Source organism: Falco peregrinus, chromosome 6 (genome assembly GCF_023634155.1).
Source record: "Falco peregrinus isolate bFalPer1 chromosome 6, bFalPer1.pri, whole genome shotgun sequence".
Taxonomy (NCBI): Eukaryota; Metazoa; Chordata; class Aves; order Falconiformes; family Falconidae; genus Falco; species Falco peregrinus.
The window spans coordinates 59,941,416-59,960,513 of NC_073726.1; the positions used below are offsets into that span (position 1 = coordinate 59,941,416).

Sequence of the window (19,098 nt, forward strand, 5' to 3'; positions counted from 1 at the left end):
GATTTTCAGTTCCCCGTAAGCCCGTGTCGGTGCGGACTCGTAGGGAGCGGGGGGTACCAGCTGGGCGGCCGGGCACCGCGTTCTGCGACGCCCTCCGTGGCTGCCATCCACTAACGCTGACCCGCGACCGCAAATCACGATGGACCCCCCAGCCTTGCCCCCAGTCCCAGGTACTGTTCTCCCCCAGGTGCCACGAACCTGAACGGGTGAGGCAGCAGGGAAAAGCCCCGATGCCATCTGCGGTGCTCGGTGGCAGGTCCCCCCTTCAGAGGTCCCCAAACGGTCAGTGCCCCTTACAGCGACATTTTGGGTGACCAGCGCTAGTGGGAATAGAATAGCTTGCCTGCAAACTGAGGTGAGTTTAAGGAGAAGTGTTTGCTGAGAAACACTAAATACTAGTAGCAACAACAGCTGCAGAAAGCACAGTGCATGCCAGAAATTAAGGACAATACTCCAAACATTAAAAAACACAATTATATTGTAAGTCCAGTACAAAAAAGTTTCTTTGTATAATTGTGACATAATCTGGATCAAACAGCAAGGAAATAACAAAAATATAAAAACTGCTAAGTCTTGCCAAAGTTTTCCCTCTAGTACCAAATACCACAAGATACAGATTATACAAAGTGTACAAATTTTAATAAAAATATAATACACCAGGGCTGTGTGTGTTTTTCACTCTTCAAGAGTTTTCCATTGTACAGACAACAAACCTAAAGCTGATTCCCTTCTGTTCCTTAGAGAGCAGATCTACCCCTTCACCACAATGGTCTCCATTGCAAAGGGCTGGAAAGAGACACTTATTTTATGCTCTTCCCAATAGCGGGTGTTTTAGTACAGGCCAGAATCCGAAGTGGGATCGGACTCCCTCCCTCCTGGGCCCCTCCCAATTCCAGGCTCACTGGGATTAGTCATACACTGTTGAAACATGTATGCTCTGGTGTGAGGGCTTGGGTCGAGAACACGTACCTTCTGCCTCCTCCACTAACTGGCTGAGAAAACCAAACACAGCACTGTGAAAAGCTCCGTAAGAGATGGCCTACCTTGTACAGACACAGCTGGGGAATATAAGAGGACACCTGCACCTGTGAGGACATCCTGCACACCTAAAGATTTAATTTAAATCTTATTTGGGGCTCAGCCACAATAAGGGATGGCTCACTTTCAACTGCCCTGAAAAACAGAAGGCAGATTTCAGACTGGCAGTAAAAAAAGCGCTCTTCCATCTTTTTAAAGCTCTTACATTATGAGGCTGGAAAGACTGGAGTCAAATTGTATTTCAGTTGTTCTACCTACCGTCACAAGATAGCCTGTATTCTACAAACATGTAAGATCTTTCTGGTGTTTCCCCGTGCAGTGCCAATGCTTACTACTACACATACAGCTGATTCCTGCAGGAAGCGGGGTGAGGCAAACGATTCATATTTTCTACACACTTGGTGGAGGGAGGCATTTTTGCTTTTAAATTATGTATATATATATATATATATACACACGCAGAGAAATATACAGGATAAATTAAAATCTGTTACAGATATTGGTAGAAGTTAAATACATATGATAGGAACACCACATACACGGACATACAGACACACAAAAGCCTTTATGAGAAAGTGTTCTCTTGCGGCTCCTTTTCTAGAGGAGTAGAAAACCAAACACCAAGTATGTGGCTGGAAGGAAAGGGAATCGGTCCAATCAACCCACATGTGCCTTACTCAGCCATAACAGCTTCAAACTGGTCATTAATCACTGCCTCGCAGCAGCACCATGGCTCTTTCAATACGGCTGGTGAAAGGGATGGGGGATGAACAATCTCAGAAACCAAAGTTGTCTGTGTCTGTTCACAAAACAGATGCAAAATGGGCAGAAGCAATCCAAGTTTTTCCCATCTGCTTCCACGCTTTTCTCCATCGAAGCAGGCTGACTGTGCTCTGGAAAAATCAGCAGGAGGTTCGTTCTCTCAAGCCAATGCAGCTGGTTGATACATCATGCTAATGGCAATTTGGGTGCAAGTCCGCAAGAAAAGATTAAATTTGTTGTCGTCTTCCACTTTACTTCAAATGCCAGCTACCAGACCAGCCAGCTGACGCTGAAAACTTTCAGTTACTACTGACTGAAGAGGGGGGGGGGTTGGAAAAATTGACCAAGAGGCAAAGACCTCTGTATCTTTGATCAGCTATCCAGTTTTCCCCTCAAGCAGTAGATTTTAAACTGAAGAACAGCTAGAAATAAGGCTGGTGAAGAGTTCAGTTCTATTCCTTGGTCCAAAACATATTATCATCTCTACCTACCCATAGAATATCAGAATACTTTAGGTTGGAAGGGATATCAGGAGGTCATCTGGTCCACCCCCCTGCTTAAATAAAGTCCAACTAGAGCAGGCTGCTCATTCAGTTTCTAAATATCATCAAGGATGGAGAGTCAAGTACCTCTCTGGGCCACCTGTTTCAATGACCCCTCTCATGGTGATGCTTTTTATATCGCAAAGTCCATTCTCTGGCTGCTTCCCCCACTAAAGGATGTGAATTTAAGGCCAGTATCTCAAAAGCTTTCTGAATTCTTCTTACAAAATACTTTAAGATTGGAGGACATTTAACCCACCAACACAAAGGGGTTTTCTCAGCTTAACTTCACAACTTTTCATAAAATAGAAGCCAAATTGTTACAATCCTATGTATATACTATACAGATAGAAAACTTTAAAACCCTACACACGGAGCCCTTTGGGAGCACCGGCATAGTGCATATGTACACAAGTCAGCTATGCAGAGGTTGAGTACATTCCAGGATCCTTTCCCATCAAAGTCCAGGCATGATGTAGGCGATGTTGTCTAGTGTGTTTGACTGGGAAAAGAAATTTAGTATTTTTTAGTGTTGGTTAATGACTCAAAATCCTTAAAAAATGACACAGATGAGGGTACTAAGCACATTCACTTATCTTACAAGTTATCATATGATGAGACAACCAAATGTGCCTAGTCATCACCACCACTGCTAGGCTTATTTTCACATTTTTGGAAATGTAAATTAACTAAACATAAAGGTAGTCTCAGTATTTGTAAGCACCTGGAAACAATGAAAATGCTTGAGGCTTTCCTCATGTGACCTCCTCCTTATGAACCCCACACTCTTATCTTTGATTTTAAAACAAGCACATTGACCGTATCACATTAACCATGGGAAAAACTAGTGATGAAGGACTTCAGAAAAGTGATCTATGGTGTAGCATATAAAAAAAAAATTACTTTACACTCAAAAGTCCTTTATGATAACCATGGGAAAAACTAGTGATGAAGGACTTCAGAAAAGTGATCTATGCTGTAGCATATAAAAAAAAAATTACTTTACACTCAAAAGTCCTTTATGAAATTCTATAGTGTAAAAGTAAAGAGAAAATCTTTCAAACACACTCACTAATAGGGTGTCAGATGGGAAAAAGTGCCTTCCAATTTTCCTTGCAAAACATAACAGAATTCTGACAGTAAGAGTCCTTCTCTTGCAGATCAGAAAACAAGACAGCATATTATCTGTATGTTCTTCAAATGCACTATTTCAGTAGGCTCAAGCCTGTGGCTGGATGGCTGAAGAAGGCCTTAGATACACCATCTTTTAATTGCTGAAGACAGAGGAGCTGGAGCTGTACCAGTTGAGATTCTCGAATTTAACAGTGCCACCTACTGACTGAAAAGAGAAATTGCATGCGTGCAACACGCAACACGACCACTGGCAGTTTTATCCACACCATGGCACACCGCTGTCGTGATCTCTCTCATGGTAAAAACCAGAGTAATTTATTTATTATCCAGTCTCAATACAATACTGGTTTTCAGAAGAGAAGGGTAAGTGCCTTAATCCACTTAAAGCTCCATTGCTTCTTATAACACAAAGTTGATTAAGTTTCCAATATACACACCATTAGTCATGTAGTGTCATTGCTCCAAACGCACTGGCAAGCAAGAGGGAAAAAAAGTATACCATGTTCTTCCATGGCTTAGGGTGGGAACACCCTACTGACTCAGCTTTTGCACAGAGAGCCAGTTTGTGCGAGCTCAGAGCCCAAGCTGTCGACTTTGTTGTTAACAGTCTGTTCTCTGAATCAATGTTTGGGCTGCCCTATTATACCATGCTAACTCCTATCCCATTTTTCTTGTTCTCTCTGACAGATTTGTTTTTAGTCTCTTAACTTTTGCAGACTGTATATTTATTTTTCATTTCTGCTCCACTCCTTTGCTGCTTTATTCATGTCTCCTGTTGGAGGTATGACTCCTGATTCCTTTTATGCTGCTGCCACCTTAATTTATGTCCACACCACGCTACATGGATACCACAAGCTGTTGCTAAATCAGGGCTCAATATTAAGTGTAGTTTAAAGCGGAAAATAACCTGTAGTTATGTAGCTCCTTAAAACAGAGACTGTTTTTCTTCCCTTGGAGAAGGTTACAGCCATGTGTAAAAGGCCCTACTCAATCACATCAGGAATCCCAAGATCACAAGTTATTTTTTATGCTACTAAAGAAAAAACAGATTGTGTGATACACAGCAGCTAGAAGGTGGTTTTTATTTTTATGGAAAATTAGACCTTTAAAAAACACTGCTATGTGTACAGGTGCTTTTATTTGATTCAGATGGATTTATTCAATCACTAAACCTGCACACTGCAATCAATGCTACAAACACTAGGTCAACCTCTACTGGGAGGAAAAATGTTGCACAGTATCATACAACAGCAACATCTGAAAGAAATTCAAGAAATATTCCTCTATAGAAATGCATGACCGTAACAATTTTCTGATTGCATTGGAATTATAATCACATCGTAAGAGTGATGAATCAAAAAACTCTAGCTGGACTTTACTGAAATTAACAGTGCTAGAATGGAAATAATCACAAGGAACTCACCAAAACGTGCTTAGGGCAGCCATTCAACTCAGGTAGTTGTGTGGTCAGACATGCTAATGGACCCAAAGCACAGATGATTGAATCCAGAAGTACTGACAAACTTCCTGAAACAGCCACCATTCCCTGCAAGTACGGAAAAAAAAAGCAGGGTAGGAAATTATTAGTAATTCCTACCTTAGGAATTAAAAAATTCCACTAATTAGTAGTGGAATTAGTAGTGGAAATTATGGTTCTTTCACAAGTGTATTGGTTCTCATGCGGATACAGCATCTTCACTCTGGAGCTCCTCTAGTCCACTTTCATTATTTACAGTAACAAAACCATGCCATGCACTTCACACAGACTGCTGGCTCAAAAAATTTAAGAATTCAGTAGGCAACATACTGGTGTAGGAGAACAGCAGGGGACAACAGAAAAGGTCAGAAAGTTGTCAGCTGTGTAAAACAATTCCACCATTTTTTGTAATGTAATTTCTTTGCCATTTTGTACCATCTATTTTGTTAACTACTTGAGTCCTAAAGACAATAGTTATTTTATCATTGAAGTCTAAAGACATGCTAAGCCTGTAACTAATGTTTTAGTCATTGATATACTTTCAGGAAAGGGAATTTGTTTCTGTAAAGGGGGAGATTTTACTCCAGTTGTTCCTCTGAAGAATGACTTCAGTCATACCAGAAACAAAACTCAAGAACATTTATTTTACTACTGATAAAACAAGCAAGCATAGTAGGATGAGATGATCACACTAGCCATAAAATTCAATGATATCATTTCAGCCAAATACATATTCACCTTACAGGCTGGGCTGAGTTCTGAAAGTGTGTGTGCGTACATGTGTATGGATGCATAGAATCACTAACAGCAGGAAAACATTAAAAAATGACATTTTCTACATTACTAGGTGAATTGAAACAATAGTAGCCCCTATCCAAAGCACTGGCAATATGATACTTCCAGAAAACAGGGCACGCGAGAAACATCTTGGTAAAGGCTGATGGTTTTCTTAGAATGTGTGAGATGGCAATAGAAACTGAGCCACAGACTGGCAAAGATAGCAAGGAATTACCAAATCCAAGGTGAACATACAGTAAGACTGAAGAGTCTGTTAAACTAAGAATTGCCTTCAAGGACCTAGAGCTGTGAAGGACCTTCTTCTTTGATGCCTACTGTTTACTAAGAAACAAGGCTTTTTATTTCCCTGAGAACAGCAATGCATCAAAGAAACAGGACACACCATCTCCGATTTCTCAATCCTAACAGAAAAGTATTGGTTTTAAGTAAAATAAAATAATAATCCCCCCCAATCCTGTGTGTAGATTACGTCGCATCACTGTGAGATCGAGGGTTAGACTCACCTCTGTTTCCTGCAGTCTGTGTCCAATAAGGCTCAGAGATTCACCCAGCAGCTGTAAATGTGCAGCTACATCAATAGGATCTGTCTCAGGGACTTTGGCTGGTGAGGAAGACACCACCACAGTGCTGGTGGGGGACTTCTTATGAGGGGAAATCACCCCTGTTGGAGAAGCTGGAAACACACAAATTAATTTGACATTCTCTTCTTTCATTCTTTTACTTACTAGCCTATTTACTCAGTAAAGTTCAAATCTCAAAGGCATGAGATACTTAAATAGTTCTGTGGACCTGGTCCTGTGATCTCTGGAGTCAAAGCTTGGCTTCTACATGTACAAAACATCTCCCTCAGCTGAATGCAATTTGGGAGGATTTGGTTTGGGAGATACGATAGAATTTTCCTCTAGCAGCAAACTAACTCCACTTGAACATCCGTGTTGCCTCTTCTTATTTTACATTTCACATGGGGTAATGGCTTTAAGCTGAAAGCGGGTAACTTTAGATTAGATGTAACAAAGAAATTCTTCGCTATGAGGGTGGTGAGGCACTGGAACAGGTTGCCCAGAGAAGCTGTGGATGTCCCATCCCTAGAAGTGTTCAAGGCCAGGTCCGATGGGGCTTTGAGCAACCTGGTCTACTGGAAGGTGTCCCTGCCCATGGTTGCAACTAGCTGATCTTTAAGGTTCCTTCCAACCCAACCCATTCTATAATTCTATGATTTCAATCCGTAAGCTGCTAAAAACAGTACCATTCTACAAAGCAGACACGGAAATATTTTTGAAAAATGCTGACATCATTCTCACTCTCACAGAAAAATTGTTTTTGAGTAATATGATTTGATGTCAAGCCTTATAAGCAAGCAGGTAGGTGTGTGAAGCAGGAAAGGACCTTTGTTGCTTACCCCACAGGCAACACTGTCTTCCCTGTCCAAGAAAAAAAAGACCACAGCAAATAAAGTACAACAATTACCTTTTATTTTTGGTGCACCATCTGAAGATGATGCCTTTCTCTTCACAGTGGTGGCCTCTGCTTTATTCTGTTTGTGTTGGAGATACTGAGCTTTCTGTTTCCATATCTGCAGTTACCATGGCATGAAAAGAGAGGTTCATAACATTAGGTAATTCTGTTACCTGGTGCCAGGACCTGGAGGCAGAATGATGTTATGTAGCTAACTGGTGAAGCAATACCACGAGAAGAAACTGGATGCTTTTATGATCACATGAGCAAAATTTCCATACATTCCACCTTTACATACTTCAGGGACATAAGTAGCACTTTTTAAGGTATGGTGGCAATGCTGCCAGCACATTCTGACCTAAGCACTTAGTTTACAGAAATGATTTTACAAAACCATCTCACACACACTCACCAGTTTATCCTTCTCGGGTAGCTGCTTCCATACTTCTGCCAGTTTTTTACTTAGTTCTCCAAAATCTGGCAGAAGGAAAGAAGAAAAATGTTTAAAACAAATGAAATCATAAAATCATGGAGAGAACACAGGAAATTTCCTAGCCCATACATACACTTTTAAGAAGCTACCCATTCCACAACTGGAACTCTCCACACTGTCCTGAAAATGATTGCCACTGTGCATTCCCGTTACTGTTTAAGATGGAAAAAACCCCTTATACCAGGAATATAAAGTCACATGTACATACAGCAATGAAGGTAAGTCTTTAAATAAAGAATGCTGGGAAGGTAACACAATGAAGGTAACTATGGAAAGAAAGAGCTAGCAATTCTTTGGTATCCAGATTCACAGCTTGGTTAAAATGCAATGAAATCAAATAATGAAATCCACTCCTGTCCTCTCTGCCACCTCTTATTCAAAGAAAACCGGCCAACTCTTTGCATTCTATCAAAATTAAGATGGTATGAAAAAGAGATGATACGTTCTGCTAATTAATCTGACTGGTGTATAATCAAGAGAAGAGAAGGCTAGATTATTCTCTCACCTATTCCAGGGTGCTCAGACACAATAGTTGTACGATATTCCTTACAGAACACTTGATAGGCAGACATATTTTTCTTCTTTGGCTAGTTAGAAGAAGAAAAGGAAACAAAGATTTTTAATTATGATGAGACCTACTTGAACTTAGCAAGAATTTGGCATTTATTGAAGACTTACAGATGTGGTGCTCAGACCAGGAACTAAAAAAGCAGTGTTTTACATGTTCTGGCTGAATTTAGTGTTTATGAAAGCATAGGAACCAGCTAGATCCAGTCTTAGCACAAGGCTTATCTTGCAACAACTCTATCAATGCATTTAATTCATAAGTTACAACAACCTGCTATTCTAAATCTAGGATCGACACACAACTCTGTTAATATACTTCAGTTTTAAAACTTAAAAATAACAAAAAAAAATATCTGCTATACTATTCAGAGTTCCTATTATAAATCTGTCAAAACAATTCAGTCCTCAACATTTTGCTCCATTCCTTGCATCCTTACAGAACACTTCAAATTGGCAGGAAAATAGACAGTGGAAGTACACTGACAGCAGAGGCATAAGCAATGGCTGAGCTATGATCAGAGAAAACTTACCAAACAGAATAGAATAATGGCTGAACAAATTTGGGCTACATCTGCCCACTGCCTGACACAAAGCAACTCTTGTCTATTTGAACATACAGAAACTGGTTTTCCCCATTTATATACTTACATAGCTGCAGTTATATCACCTGTAAACTCATTCATATGCTAGTTACCACTTTTCCTACTCATATTTTTATACACTAGCCATGGAAAACTGAATTTATGCGTGCTGGACAAAACTGGGCATGTGATAGTCTATAAGAATTAGAATTTCACTTGAACAGAGGAGTAAATGTGTAAATACCTTCACTTCTCAGGTTAGAGCTTGATTCCTTTTAACAGGAACTGTAATGATGATCTACATCACTAGTCCAAAAGTCTGCCTGGCAACAGCTAGAACCAGTTACCTTAGAAAATGGTGCAGCTGTGCATGGTACATAACCTGCACCGAGCAAATTAAGCACAACTTTTTCAAAGAACCTCTATCGGCTAAGGACTTCCTGTGCCAAAAAACCAGAATGATACATGTTCCTTTTGCTACAAACAGAAATCACAGTGGCTTACACATTTTTCCTAACATGCTTCAGTGAAACCATTGATTCTGTATTAGTTGTTCTTCTGTTTCAATTTAACATGCCTTTGTAATGGAGTGCCTAATTCACCACCACCCACCACCCACCAAAATTCTCCCTCCAATTTTTCCTTACTTTTTCTCTGTCTTTTTCCTTTTCCATTTCTTTTTCCTTTTCTCTTTCCTTTTCCTTTTCTCTTTCCTTTTCCTTTTCCTTTTCTCTTTCCTTTTCCTTTTCTCTTTCTCTTTCTTTTTCCTTTTCTCTTTCTTTTTCCTTTTCCTTTTCTCTTTCCTTTTCCTTTTCTCTTTCCTTTTCCTTTTCCTTTTCTCTTTCCTTTTCCTTTTCTCTTTCTCTTTCTTTTTCCTTTTCTCTTTCCTTTTCCTTTTCCCTTTCCCATTTCTCAGCTTTGTCCTTCTCCTTGTCTTCCTTTTTCCTCCTCTTCTCACCTTGACCATCTGAATGAAAAACAGCAGGAGGAGGTGGAGGAAGAACATAGGGGGTACTGGGAGGAGGCGGTGGCGACACTGTTACTTCTGCTAATGCCACAGGAGCGTGCCCAGAACTCTTTTTAGACTTAGAGTGCCTCTTCTCTCTGTGTTTCTCCTTGTCTTTTTTTTTCTTACTTTTTTTTGACTTCTTCTTCTTTTTGATTTCCCGGTAGGAGTCATCTATCACTAGCTCTCCAGCTTCCAACTCCCCACCAGAAGAGGAACCAGATTCTGGTGGTGCCTCCACACCTGAAATCTCATACTCACTCCCATGGCCCTCTGAAAAAAGGGAGGTGTCAGCACCAAGACCCTCAGAAGGTGGATGAGAGTCTGAAGGTGTTTTGTGCTTCTTCCGGGATGACTTCAGGAAGCTCTGCAGTTCATGACCCAGCAGGAATGAGCCTTGCTCATCTCGAGCCGATTTCTTTGAAGATTTCTTTGCAGCTGCTGGTGCTGAAGAGTAGGAGAAAGAATCATCATCTGCTGCACTACTTTTCTCTTTCGGTGAAAGGATGAGCTTCATCTTCAAGCCATCAGGTTCACGCAGAGTAAGTGTCTCTGTGTTCACGTAGAGAGGTTTCATTTTTTTAGATTTGTGGAAGCTGCCATCGTCCACTGAGTGCTCCCCACTGCTCCCACTCAGCTTTTTCTTGGGGTGCTCCTTTTTGCTTTCTGAATGACCAGAGGAAGTATAAGATGATTTTTCTGAGGTCTTCTTTGAAGACTTTGAGCTTGTGGCCAAAGGTGAGGTGATAGCCTTGAGTAAATCCATGGTTGTATCAGCTGAGGATGGGCTAGAAACTGCTTTTTTCTTCTTCTTTGATGGTAGATCCAAAGGCGAAACACCTGGAAAAGATCAAGAAAAATGTACATCAAGATGATTCCCTTAAAGACAGCATTATGCTAGCCCAAAGAAGTGAAGTAGAAATTCTGCAAAATTTATGATTACAGCCAATAGATTTACCTCCTGGCTTAAACAGAAGAGCTCTGAAGCTTGTAGCCAGCTCAGCAAAGCCTTACTGATACAGTTTAGGAGCTGTAATGCCTGAGCTGGTCAACCAATTTAAGGCAGGAAGACAGAGTAGGAAAGTTCTTGAAGTTTTATCAAACCCTGTATTCTGTTGTGAAATAACATATTTTGATGAAAATGTACCTTACTGAGCCTGAAATTACACCTCAAGTGCAAGGTTTTCATGCCATTTTTAGCCAAGGTGAGACCAATGAATTGAAAGTACAAGCTTTTTCATTCTGAAAACAGATTTTGATGAAATTTCAGCTTAGCTTCCTCTTTTCACTGGGCCAAAAATAAATCTTACACCTGTTAAGCTTTTATGAACAGAACTGTCATTTTCTGGGCAGCTTATTAATTGTGAGAATAATGTTTCTGTATTTAAACTGAACCCAAAAGCATTAATTTCTCACCCTGATGCCTTCTACTTTTATAAATTCAGAGAAAGTAATACTATCTGCAAGTAAAGTTACAGCTTGTAACGCAACAGGGGAAAAAGAAATGCAAATATCGAAAGGAAAGGCATGAGTCAGAAAACTACAAGTTGTCAATGAGAAGGGAGTGGAAAATGTCTACCCCCAACAATGGCAACTTGTTATGCTAGACCTTAAAATTCTCCCTAATCTTCTGCTGTCTTGTGCTGATCAGCATCAGGTTTCTGATTACTTGTCCTAAGACAGGCTGATGTGCTCCTCCCCCATAAACCGCTAACAACAAAGCTTGATGACACTCTTTAACAGTGTTCTTTCCTTAAAGTCATCATCTGTTAGCACCTTCCCCTGCTTGATTGCTACCTTACCTCTGTAGCAGAACTCATCGGAGGAGTGCTTTCTCTTCTTTTTGTGAGGCTCTGTCCCCGGAAAAAGCTCACTGTCCTACAATAAGAAGAAAAAAGTTGCTGACAAACAACAGGGAAATAATATGAGATTCACATGGACTACTGACATAGATAATAATTTGCAGGAGATATTAAGAGTTATTTGTATTGCTGTAACATCAAAGAGCCCTAGGTATGAACCAGGATCATTATTCTAGGCACCAAAACAAGCAAAGGAAACATACTCTGTCCCCAAAAGTCCACAGTGTAGGTTTAAGGTAAGAGGTAAAAAGCATGGTACAGATAAGTGGGAGAATACAAAAAAATGGTATTAGTCAGGATTGGTTTCAGCACATCAGCCACCTAACTGGCGTCAAGCTTTCTTGTAGGCACTGCAGCAAGACAGGGCTATAAGGTAACTGAAAGACAGATCTCCATAGGGAGCTCCCCCCAAGTGAGAGAAGCAATACACAAGAAAACTTGAGAAAGCATATTTGAAAGTGTTAAGAAATGGGCAATGAAAGCCAGCACGTGGAGATCAGCTGATGAGTTGATAAAAGACAGACATCTACCTCTTAATAAAGCTAAGAGATAACTAAGCATGCATAGGCTGGCAAGCCTTGAAAATGAAGGCAAGCAGTTCATGTTTAATATGCTGAAAAAGATAAAAGAAGTGACAGGAGGTGTAGAGAGGTGACAATTAAAATGATGGGCCAAAAAACTGTCCTTAATATGTCATGTCACCCAATTATTATTTGTCTTTTGACCAACTTATGGTCTGAAAATGAAGATCTTCTACAGAATTCCATCTGCATGGTAGAAGAAAATTCTAAATTTAAGCTAGAACTTCTTTCCAGTTTAAAAAAAACCTAAATAATCACAAGATTTTTATCAAATTCAAAAAAAGATTCAAAGATAATCACCTTTGAGCTACAGCAGAAATTTTAGCTCAAAGAGGATAATTTTGAAGAAACTTAAGTTGTCACTACGTGATTTCAGAGTTAAGGCCCCACAGAGGTGAATAGGGCAAGTCCATACCTCTCAAGAGCTATCGTTTCAGGCTTTCTGCAGAATCAGGAAGATAACAATGCATCAGTTAACATTATATTCATCCTTTGCTGGCTATTTATACAACCATAAATTCTAAAAAAATGTTTTTTGTGTGCCTATAAAGTTATTCATGTTATCTTATGACTTGCAAGGTTCTACATAAAGACTAGGACAGCACTCTACTACCGTATTTTACATAGCCAGAAACATCAGAATCAGTTGTAATTGGGATTGACCCCGTCCTTTTCCCCAGAAAGGTTACAGAACAATACTGGACACTACTAGCTGCTCTTGCAGTCTTCTATGTGCATTTCTACATAAAAAAGAACAACAAACCCATCCGTCCCAGTTCATCACTAGCTTTCCACATTTCCTTACACTTTCAACCTTTTCTCTGTGGACTTCCTGACCTGGGTTGCTATCTTGTCTTCCTCTTGCAGCTGATCCTTGTGAGAACGCTTTTTCTCTCGCTGTATCCTGCCAGTTGCCAGCCACGCGTCATCAACACTTCGGTCACTCTCTAGGAACTCTTAAGATTTACGTGAAATGGGAAAAAAGGGAGAAATGAAATACCCCATTAAGGAGTGATATACATGTGGGCTATGCACAAAATAAGGTAACAGGGGATGCTGGCACAGTGATGCACAAAACCCAAGAAGCACAGGGGCCTAAAAGATAACAATATGTACTCTGACCACAGGGATGGGCTCAGTGCTCTAATGCTGTAACACAATCACTCAAGATTTCATTTCTAACCCCTGTATTTCTTCCTGAAGACAACTGGACCTAAAAATATTACCATGACTAAAGATACCCTTATCCCTGGTCTCCTGTTCCATTGACCTAGCAGGGAAAAGAAAGGCTGCAGTGGCAGTTTCCAATCAAGGTGTTTGCATTAGGAAACACCACCCATTTCTCTCAAGTTCTAAGCCCAGTACTTTACACCTGGAAGTCAAGGGCTTGGGATCCTCCAGCAACTTGGCCAGGTTAAATTTAAGGGCTCCATGACATACTGGCTTCCTTTCCCACTCTGACTGCATGGCCTGGCAAGGGCTGCAGAGGGTACCCTTTGTTTTTTGGCAACTCCCTCTGAGTTTATGAAGCAGTCATACCTTCTTTCTTCTTGGAGTCATCATAAGCCATGGTGGTCCTGCAGGAGCCTGAGAATGTGTTGCCACGTCTGGGCTCCTTCCCCCGTTCCCATCTACAGGAAAAGGTCTGAGAAACAGAGAATGAAAATAACCCTCCCATAAAGAAGAATCACGATGTAAAATGGGAAATTTCCTCTGAATCAAGTGAAGATTCTCTGGAAGACAGTGGGAAAGGAAAGGAGTCTACCTTCTGGTCAGTTCATGCTCACTCTTCAGGCTTGACAGAAATTTTTTTTTAATTAAATTGGAGGTAGTTGTTCTATTATTTTAAAGATATAGAAGACCACCCCTCTTCACTGTAAAATCTCCAAATCACTGAAGCATTTTATTTACAAAAATAGGAAGGGGGTGAGAAGATAGCAGAGTTTGATTTTCACGACACACAAAACTGCACCCAAACTTGTGTCAAAGCCATTTTTTATCAGGAGCCACTGTAGCAGAGTGGAATGTTTAAAGAGAGATTTCAAACCCTTGAATCTCAGACAATGTGAAGGAAAAGAAGGAACCAGGCAGAAATCATTGTACTACAAGAGAATAATTTCAAATATTTTTAATTAAAAGATCGCACATTTTGTAATGAAGGTGTGCATCCTTCTGATGTGTTTCCCAACACTACCACTGCAGCCATTCTGAATGCCAGCCTGGGAGAGGGAATGGAAGAAAGCACTCCTTTTTGCTAGGCCTTCTGCAGGACCTCAATACCTGTCAGCTCCCAGGTTTCAGGCCTCCTCTACTTGAATAATTCTGTTCCACAGCTGCTCGCATACAGCAGGGCACTGCCCTTATGGAACAGCTGCACCCTGGTTCTCTCAAGAGTAAACAGCTTTTATTCTTCAGTCAGTGACCGGCTTAACATGGAAAGATCAACCTTTTGCTCATAAGCAATTAAACCAACTGCATCTACCCGATTTTGTGTGTTTGCGCACACACATGTAAGCATTCAACCACAAAGACCATGCAGTTTATCCATTCTTGCTGACACTGTAATCTTGCCACACTGAAGTTACATTAGAATACCTCTGACAGCAGGGAACTTGTGCTTGTACATCCCTGGATGTACCTCAATTTTATAAATAATTGACTGAGGCTGAGGATGTGCAACATATTCATCTGATAGTGGTTACTCACATGAAACAAGTCCCAACTAAATCAAGCATGCAGGTACACAGCAGATGTTTCTGTTTAAATTCATAGGAATACATGTTACTTCTTCAGGTTTCAGGAAACCATCCACCACAAAACGTTTTAATTTGGTATCCTGACCACTATATGTTGCTGGTAGCAAGCGCCACAACTTGTAGACAGAATTTGTGTAGACACATAAGATCACTGCATATGTATACACACTAGAGCACTGCACTTTGCAATAAAAAAAAGGGCATCTTGCCATTTGTGTGTTCACAATTTTGAACCGGATCTTGTCAACATTTCATGATGTTCAGTTGTTGTATGGACTTCAGTGGCAACACATGTGATACTACAGCACTGTGCCCAAGAGTGTAAGGGCCTAATCTAAACACTGCTCAGCAAAATAAAGCTGAAGACAGTCACCGATGACTTGAAGAAACTAATATTTGTCTATAGCTATACGTGTAACTTTTACTCTCTTTTTAAATCTTATCTGTTTGACAGGTATAAAGACTGGTAGATAACTCCCAAAGGGGCCTCCAACCTACACTCTAACTCTGCAAATACAAAGCACATCCTTAACTAGTGCCATCCTATAATTCCTAACCAGGTTCCCCTGCCTCAAATTCTTTGGTTTCAGCAGTAATCGCAGGGGTTGGGTGGAACAGATTTCTCTTCACGTCTCCCATTCCGTAACACACACGCCTGCGGGATCAAGACCGAGCGTTGCTCTTCTGCAGCCCCCCGGACTCCACAGGGACCCCCGCACTTCGGTCCCCCAGGGGAGGCTGCACCCCATGGCGGCGGGCCGCGGGGCTGGAAGCGGAGGGGGGGCGGCGGCGGCTCGGGCCGGGCCCTCTCCCCGTTTCCCGCCGGCGCTCCCAAGCGACCTGGCCGAGCCGCGGGGGCTGCCAGGCCCCGACGGGAATTCCGCGCACGGCGGAGGGAGAAAACGTCAGCGCCGGCCCCGGGCCGGCCCTCCCCTGCCCCCCGCCCCGCACGTGTGCGCCAGCACCCTCAGGGCCTGGGGACGTCAGGACTCTCCCGCCGCCGCCGCCGCCGTTTGAAGCGGGCTCGGCTGCCCCGCTCCCGCCCGTGCGCCTTCTCACCCCAGCGGACTCCGGCCTCACTCCAGCCCACGGCTCCACCCCTGCAGGAGGCCCGAGCGTGCCCCGGCAGCGGGGCCCCCCAGCGGCGACAGGGCCAGGTGGCCGGCTGGTGTCGAGCGGCGGGGTGGGGAAGGCGCCTCACTCTGCACCGCCGCTTCCCGCCGCGCCACCGCCGCCCGCGGCCGCCATCTTGAAAAAGGAGACAAGGGACGCCCGCCCGGCGACGGGGCCAGGGGCGGCCAGTCGAGCACCTCCAACGTGGCACCCGCAGGGTGGGGGAGAGGGAGGGGTGAAGGATTACCGAGCGCATCGATAGCCGAGCGGGGCGGGGCGCGCCGTGCGGCGGGGTCTGAGCGGAGCCGCCGCGTCCGGCACCCGCCACGCGTTTATCGTTCCCCGCCGTGGCCCGCCGCTGCTGGCACGGGCGGGGTTTGGAATACCGTGCGCTGGGCCGCGGGGCCTAGCTCGGTGCCCCGCTGGTGCGAGCGCACGGGCCCAGGGCTGGGGCCGGGGCGGCCTGGGAGCTGGGCCACCCCCCGTGCCCCCAGGCACCCACCGTGGTTCCTCGGGTGCCGGGTGCCCCCCGGAGGCACGAGTGGGCCGCGCACCGCGGCCCCGAGCGCCCGGGGCCGAGCCGGTGCTCGCCTTGCCCTGCTGGGCACAGGGTGGGCCTGCGGTGCTGGCGGGGCGTGCCTCCCACCCCTCAGCCTCCCTGGCGGGGACAGGCCTGAGCTGGCCGGGCTGGCAGCGCGGGTTAGCTGTTGGCTGCTTGTGCCTGCTGCGCTGGCTCAATGGGAAAGGGTGAAATCCTGTTACGAAGCAGTTACTGGGCCAGCACGTTGATGAGATGAGTCATGCGAAGCCTATCTGGTTGCCTGAGGAACTGCATGGGTGGAGAGTGGGGACCTGAGCAGCGCTCTGGGGCTGCTGCCTGTGAAGGCGTCGTGCAATCCTCACACCCTTTCCAATCAGCTTTCCAAAGGTGGTGATCAAATGAAAGGCAAATCACCCCCTGCATCTTCTAAAGGGCTCACTCCTAAGTGCAAAGGATTCAAGATGGAGGTAATAAAGCTCAAGAAACAGCCAGGTCAGAAAAGTCTTTTCCCCACCAGTTTAGCCTTTCCTCACTCTGACCGCTCAAGAGGTCCCTGTTTGACAAACCTCATTTAACTCTTACCTTAAATCCCATCATCTCCACTGGTGCAGGAATCTTCTTTTTATTTAGATGTCAGCAGACACTCACATGACTCTGTGTCAGAGGCTGTTCACAGTCACATGCTGCCTACAGACTACAGTTCCCAGCCATGCCTGAGGTTAAACCTGACACATCACAGACATTCTGGTCTCAGCCCTTACAGATCTGCCGTCTGGTCCTGCTGATGCTTTTGTGTCCTAACAAGTACGTAATGGTGACAATAATTATTTGTGGTACAGTAGGGCCTAGAGGAATTAGAAGCAGATAGAAGCCTATGCCCTTTATGCTGTGTGAAAGTATAGTTTGATCCAAAGTGAGCGGTACAGCCCCTATGCACAGATCGATGTCTGCAAGTCCAGCAGCTTTAACGCATCAGAGTAAAAACCTGCTAGCCCTTAGGCTGAGCACAAGGCCTGTACAGATGTTCTCATGAATGTATATGCCTGCTGCTGGTGAAACTGTCTAAAATCATTCTTTGATTTTAGTTGAGTAAGGGCCTCTGCAAATTCATGACCAGGACTATGGTGGGTTGACCCTGGCTGGATGCCAGGTGCCCACCAAAGCTGCTCAGTCACTCCCCTCCTCAGCTGGACAGTGGAGAGAAAATACAATGAAAGGCCCATGGGTGGAGAGAAGGACAGGGAGATCACTCAGCAATTCCTGTCACAGGCAAAACAGACTTGACTTGGGGAAAAATTAATTTATTACCAATCAAATCAGAGTAGGGTAATGAGAAAATAAAAACAAATCTTAAAATACCTTCTTCTCACCCCTGTCTTTTTCCCAGGCTCCTGATTATCTCTGCCTCCTCCCCTCAGTGGCACGGGGGATGGGGAATGGGGGTTGTGGTCGGTTCATCACATGTACCTGCTGCTCGTCCTCTTCAGAGGGAGGACCCCTCCCACTCTTCCCCTGCTCCAGCATGTGGTCCCTCCCACAGGAGGCAGTTCTTCACAATTCTCCAATGTGAGTCCTTCCCATGGGCTGTAGCTATTCATGAACTGCTCCAGCGTGGGTCCCTCGCACAGGGTGCGGTCCTTCAGGAACAAACTGCTGCAGCATGGGTCCCCGTGGGGTCTCAAGCCCTGCCAGCAAACCGGCTCCAGCCTGGACTCCTCTCTGCACGGGTCCACAGGTCCTGCCGGGCGCCAGCATCAAGCATGGGCTTCCCACAGGGTCCCAGCCTCCTTTGGGCATCCACCTGCTCAAGTGCAGGTTCCTCTATGGGCTGCAGGTGGGTATCTGCTCCACCGTGGACTTCATGGGCTGCAGGGGCACAGCCTGCTTCGCTGTGGCCTTTGCCACAGGCTGCATATGAATCTGGAGCACGTCCTCCCCACCTTCTTCACTGACCCTGGTGTCTGCAGAGTTGTTGCTCTCACTTATTCTCACTCTCTCTGGCTACAATTCCTGTAGGTTTTTGTCCCCTTCTTAAAAATGCTACCCCAGAGGTGCTGCTACCCTGCCTATCACTGATGGGCTCAGCCTTGGCCAGTGGCAGGTCTGTCTTGGAGCCGGCTGGCATTGGTCTGTCAGACATAGGAGAAGCCGCCCCTATAGCCCTGCTGCTACCAAAACTTTGCCATGCAAACCTACAACAAGGACCTTGCCAGAGTTGAACCCACTGAGACCTGCTCTTTAGCTCTGATTATTGATATTTCATGGGGTCCCAGCAGTGGATCCCTACCCCATTTGGCAGTGCACAGTACAACAAAAACACAGCTCCTGTCACCAGAATTTTACAGTCTTCATCTTTCTTGCTCATATTACAAAATATATGGAAACATGAGTT

General features: G+C 44.0%; 2 protein-coding genes across 7 annotated transcripts in view; both read right to left on the reverse strand.

Annotated features, from left to right (window-relative positions):
* Window positions 1-18,853, reverse strand: part of MCM5 (minichromosome maintenance complex component 5) — a 70,584-nt gene extending 51,731 nt beyond the window's left edge. Inside the window, exon 1 of the mRNA XM_055809343.1 lies at window positions 18,845-18,853. Within this exon, the coding sequence (XP_055665318.1) occupies window positions 18,845-18,846 (2 nt within the window). The 5' untranslated portion in view covers window positions 18,847-18,853. The remainder of the gene's footprint in view (window positions 1-18,844) is intronic.
* Window positions 461-16,353, reverse strand: HMGXB4 (HMG-box containing 4). Of its 6 annotated transcripts, none has more exons than XM_055809338.1 (11): window positions 16,112-16,353; window positions 13,134-13,252; window positions 11,656-11,731; window positions 9,605-10,693; window positions 9,495-9,520; window positions 8,205-8,286; window positions 7,619-7,683; window positions 7,219-7,324; window positions 6,255-6,424; window positions 4,900-5,022; window positions 461-2,844 (listed from the first exon to the last, which is right to left on the reverse strand). In XM_055809338.1, the coding sequence occupies exons 4-11, from the start codon at window positions 10,617-10,619 to the stop codon at window positions 2,800-2,802; spliced, it is 1,632 nt and encodes a 543-aa protein (XP_055665313.1). In that variant the 5' UTR covers window positions 10,620-10,693; window positions 11,656-11,731; window positions 13,134-13,252; window positions 16,112-16,353; the 3' UTR covers window positions 461-2,799. The 6 variants fall into 6 exon arrangements, with proteins under 6 accessions (XP_055665313.1, XP_055665316.1, XP_055665312.1 ...); XM_055809341.1 differs by adding an exon at window positions 13,836-13,941 and having other exon boundaries at window positions 9,495-10,693; window positions 16,112-16,246; XM_055809337.1 differs by having other exon boundaries at window positions 9,495-10,693; window positions 16,112-16,352.
* Window positions 18,854-19,098: the final 245 nt, after the last annotated feature.

Coding starts and splice junctions, on each gene's coding strand:
- HMGXB4 (XM_055809341.1), bottom strand. CDS start 13,866: ATGGCTTATGATGACTCCAAGAAGAAAGAAG. Junction 6,425..7,218: donor TGGTGCACCAAAAATAAAAG/GTAATTGTTGTA, acceptor GTGTGTTTCCAG/CTTCTCCAACAGGGGTGATT. Junction 2,845..4,899: donor GCTGCCCTAAGCACGTTTTG/GTGAGTTCCTTG, acceptor TTCTTTTCCCAG/TCAAACACACTAGACAACAT.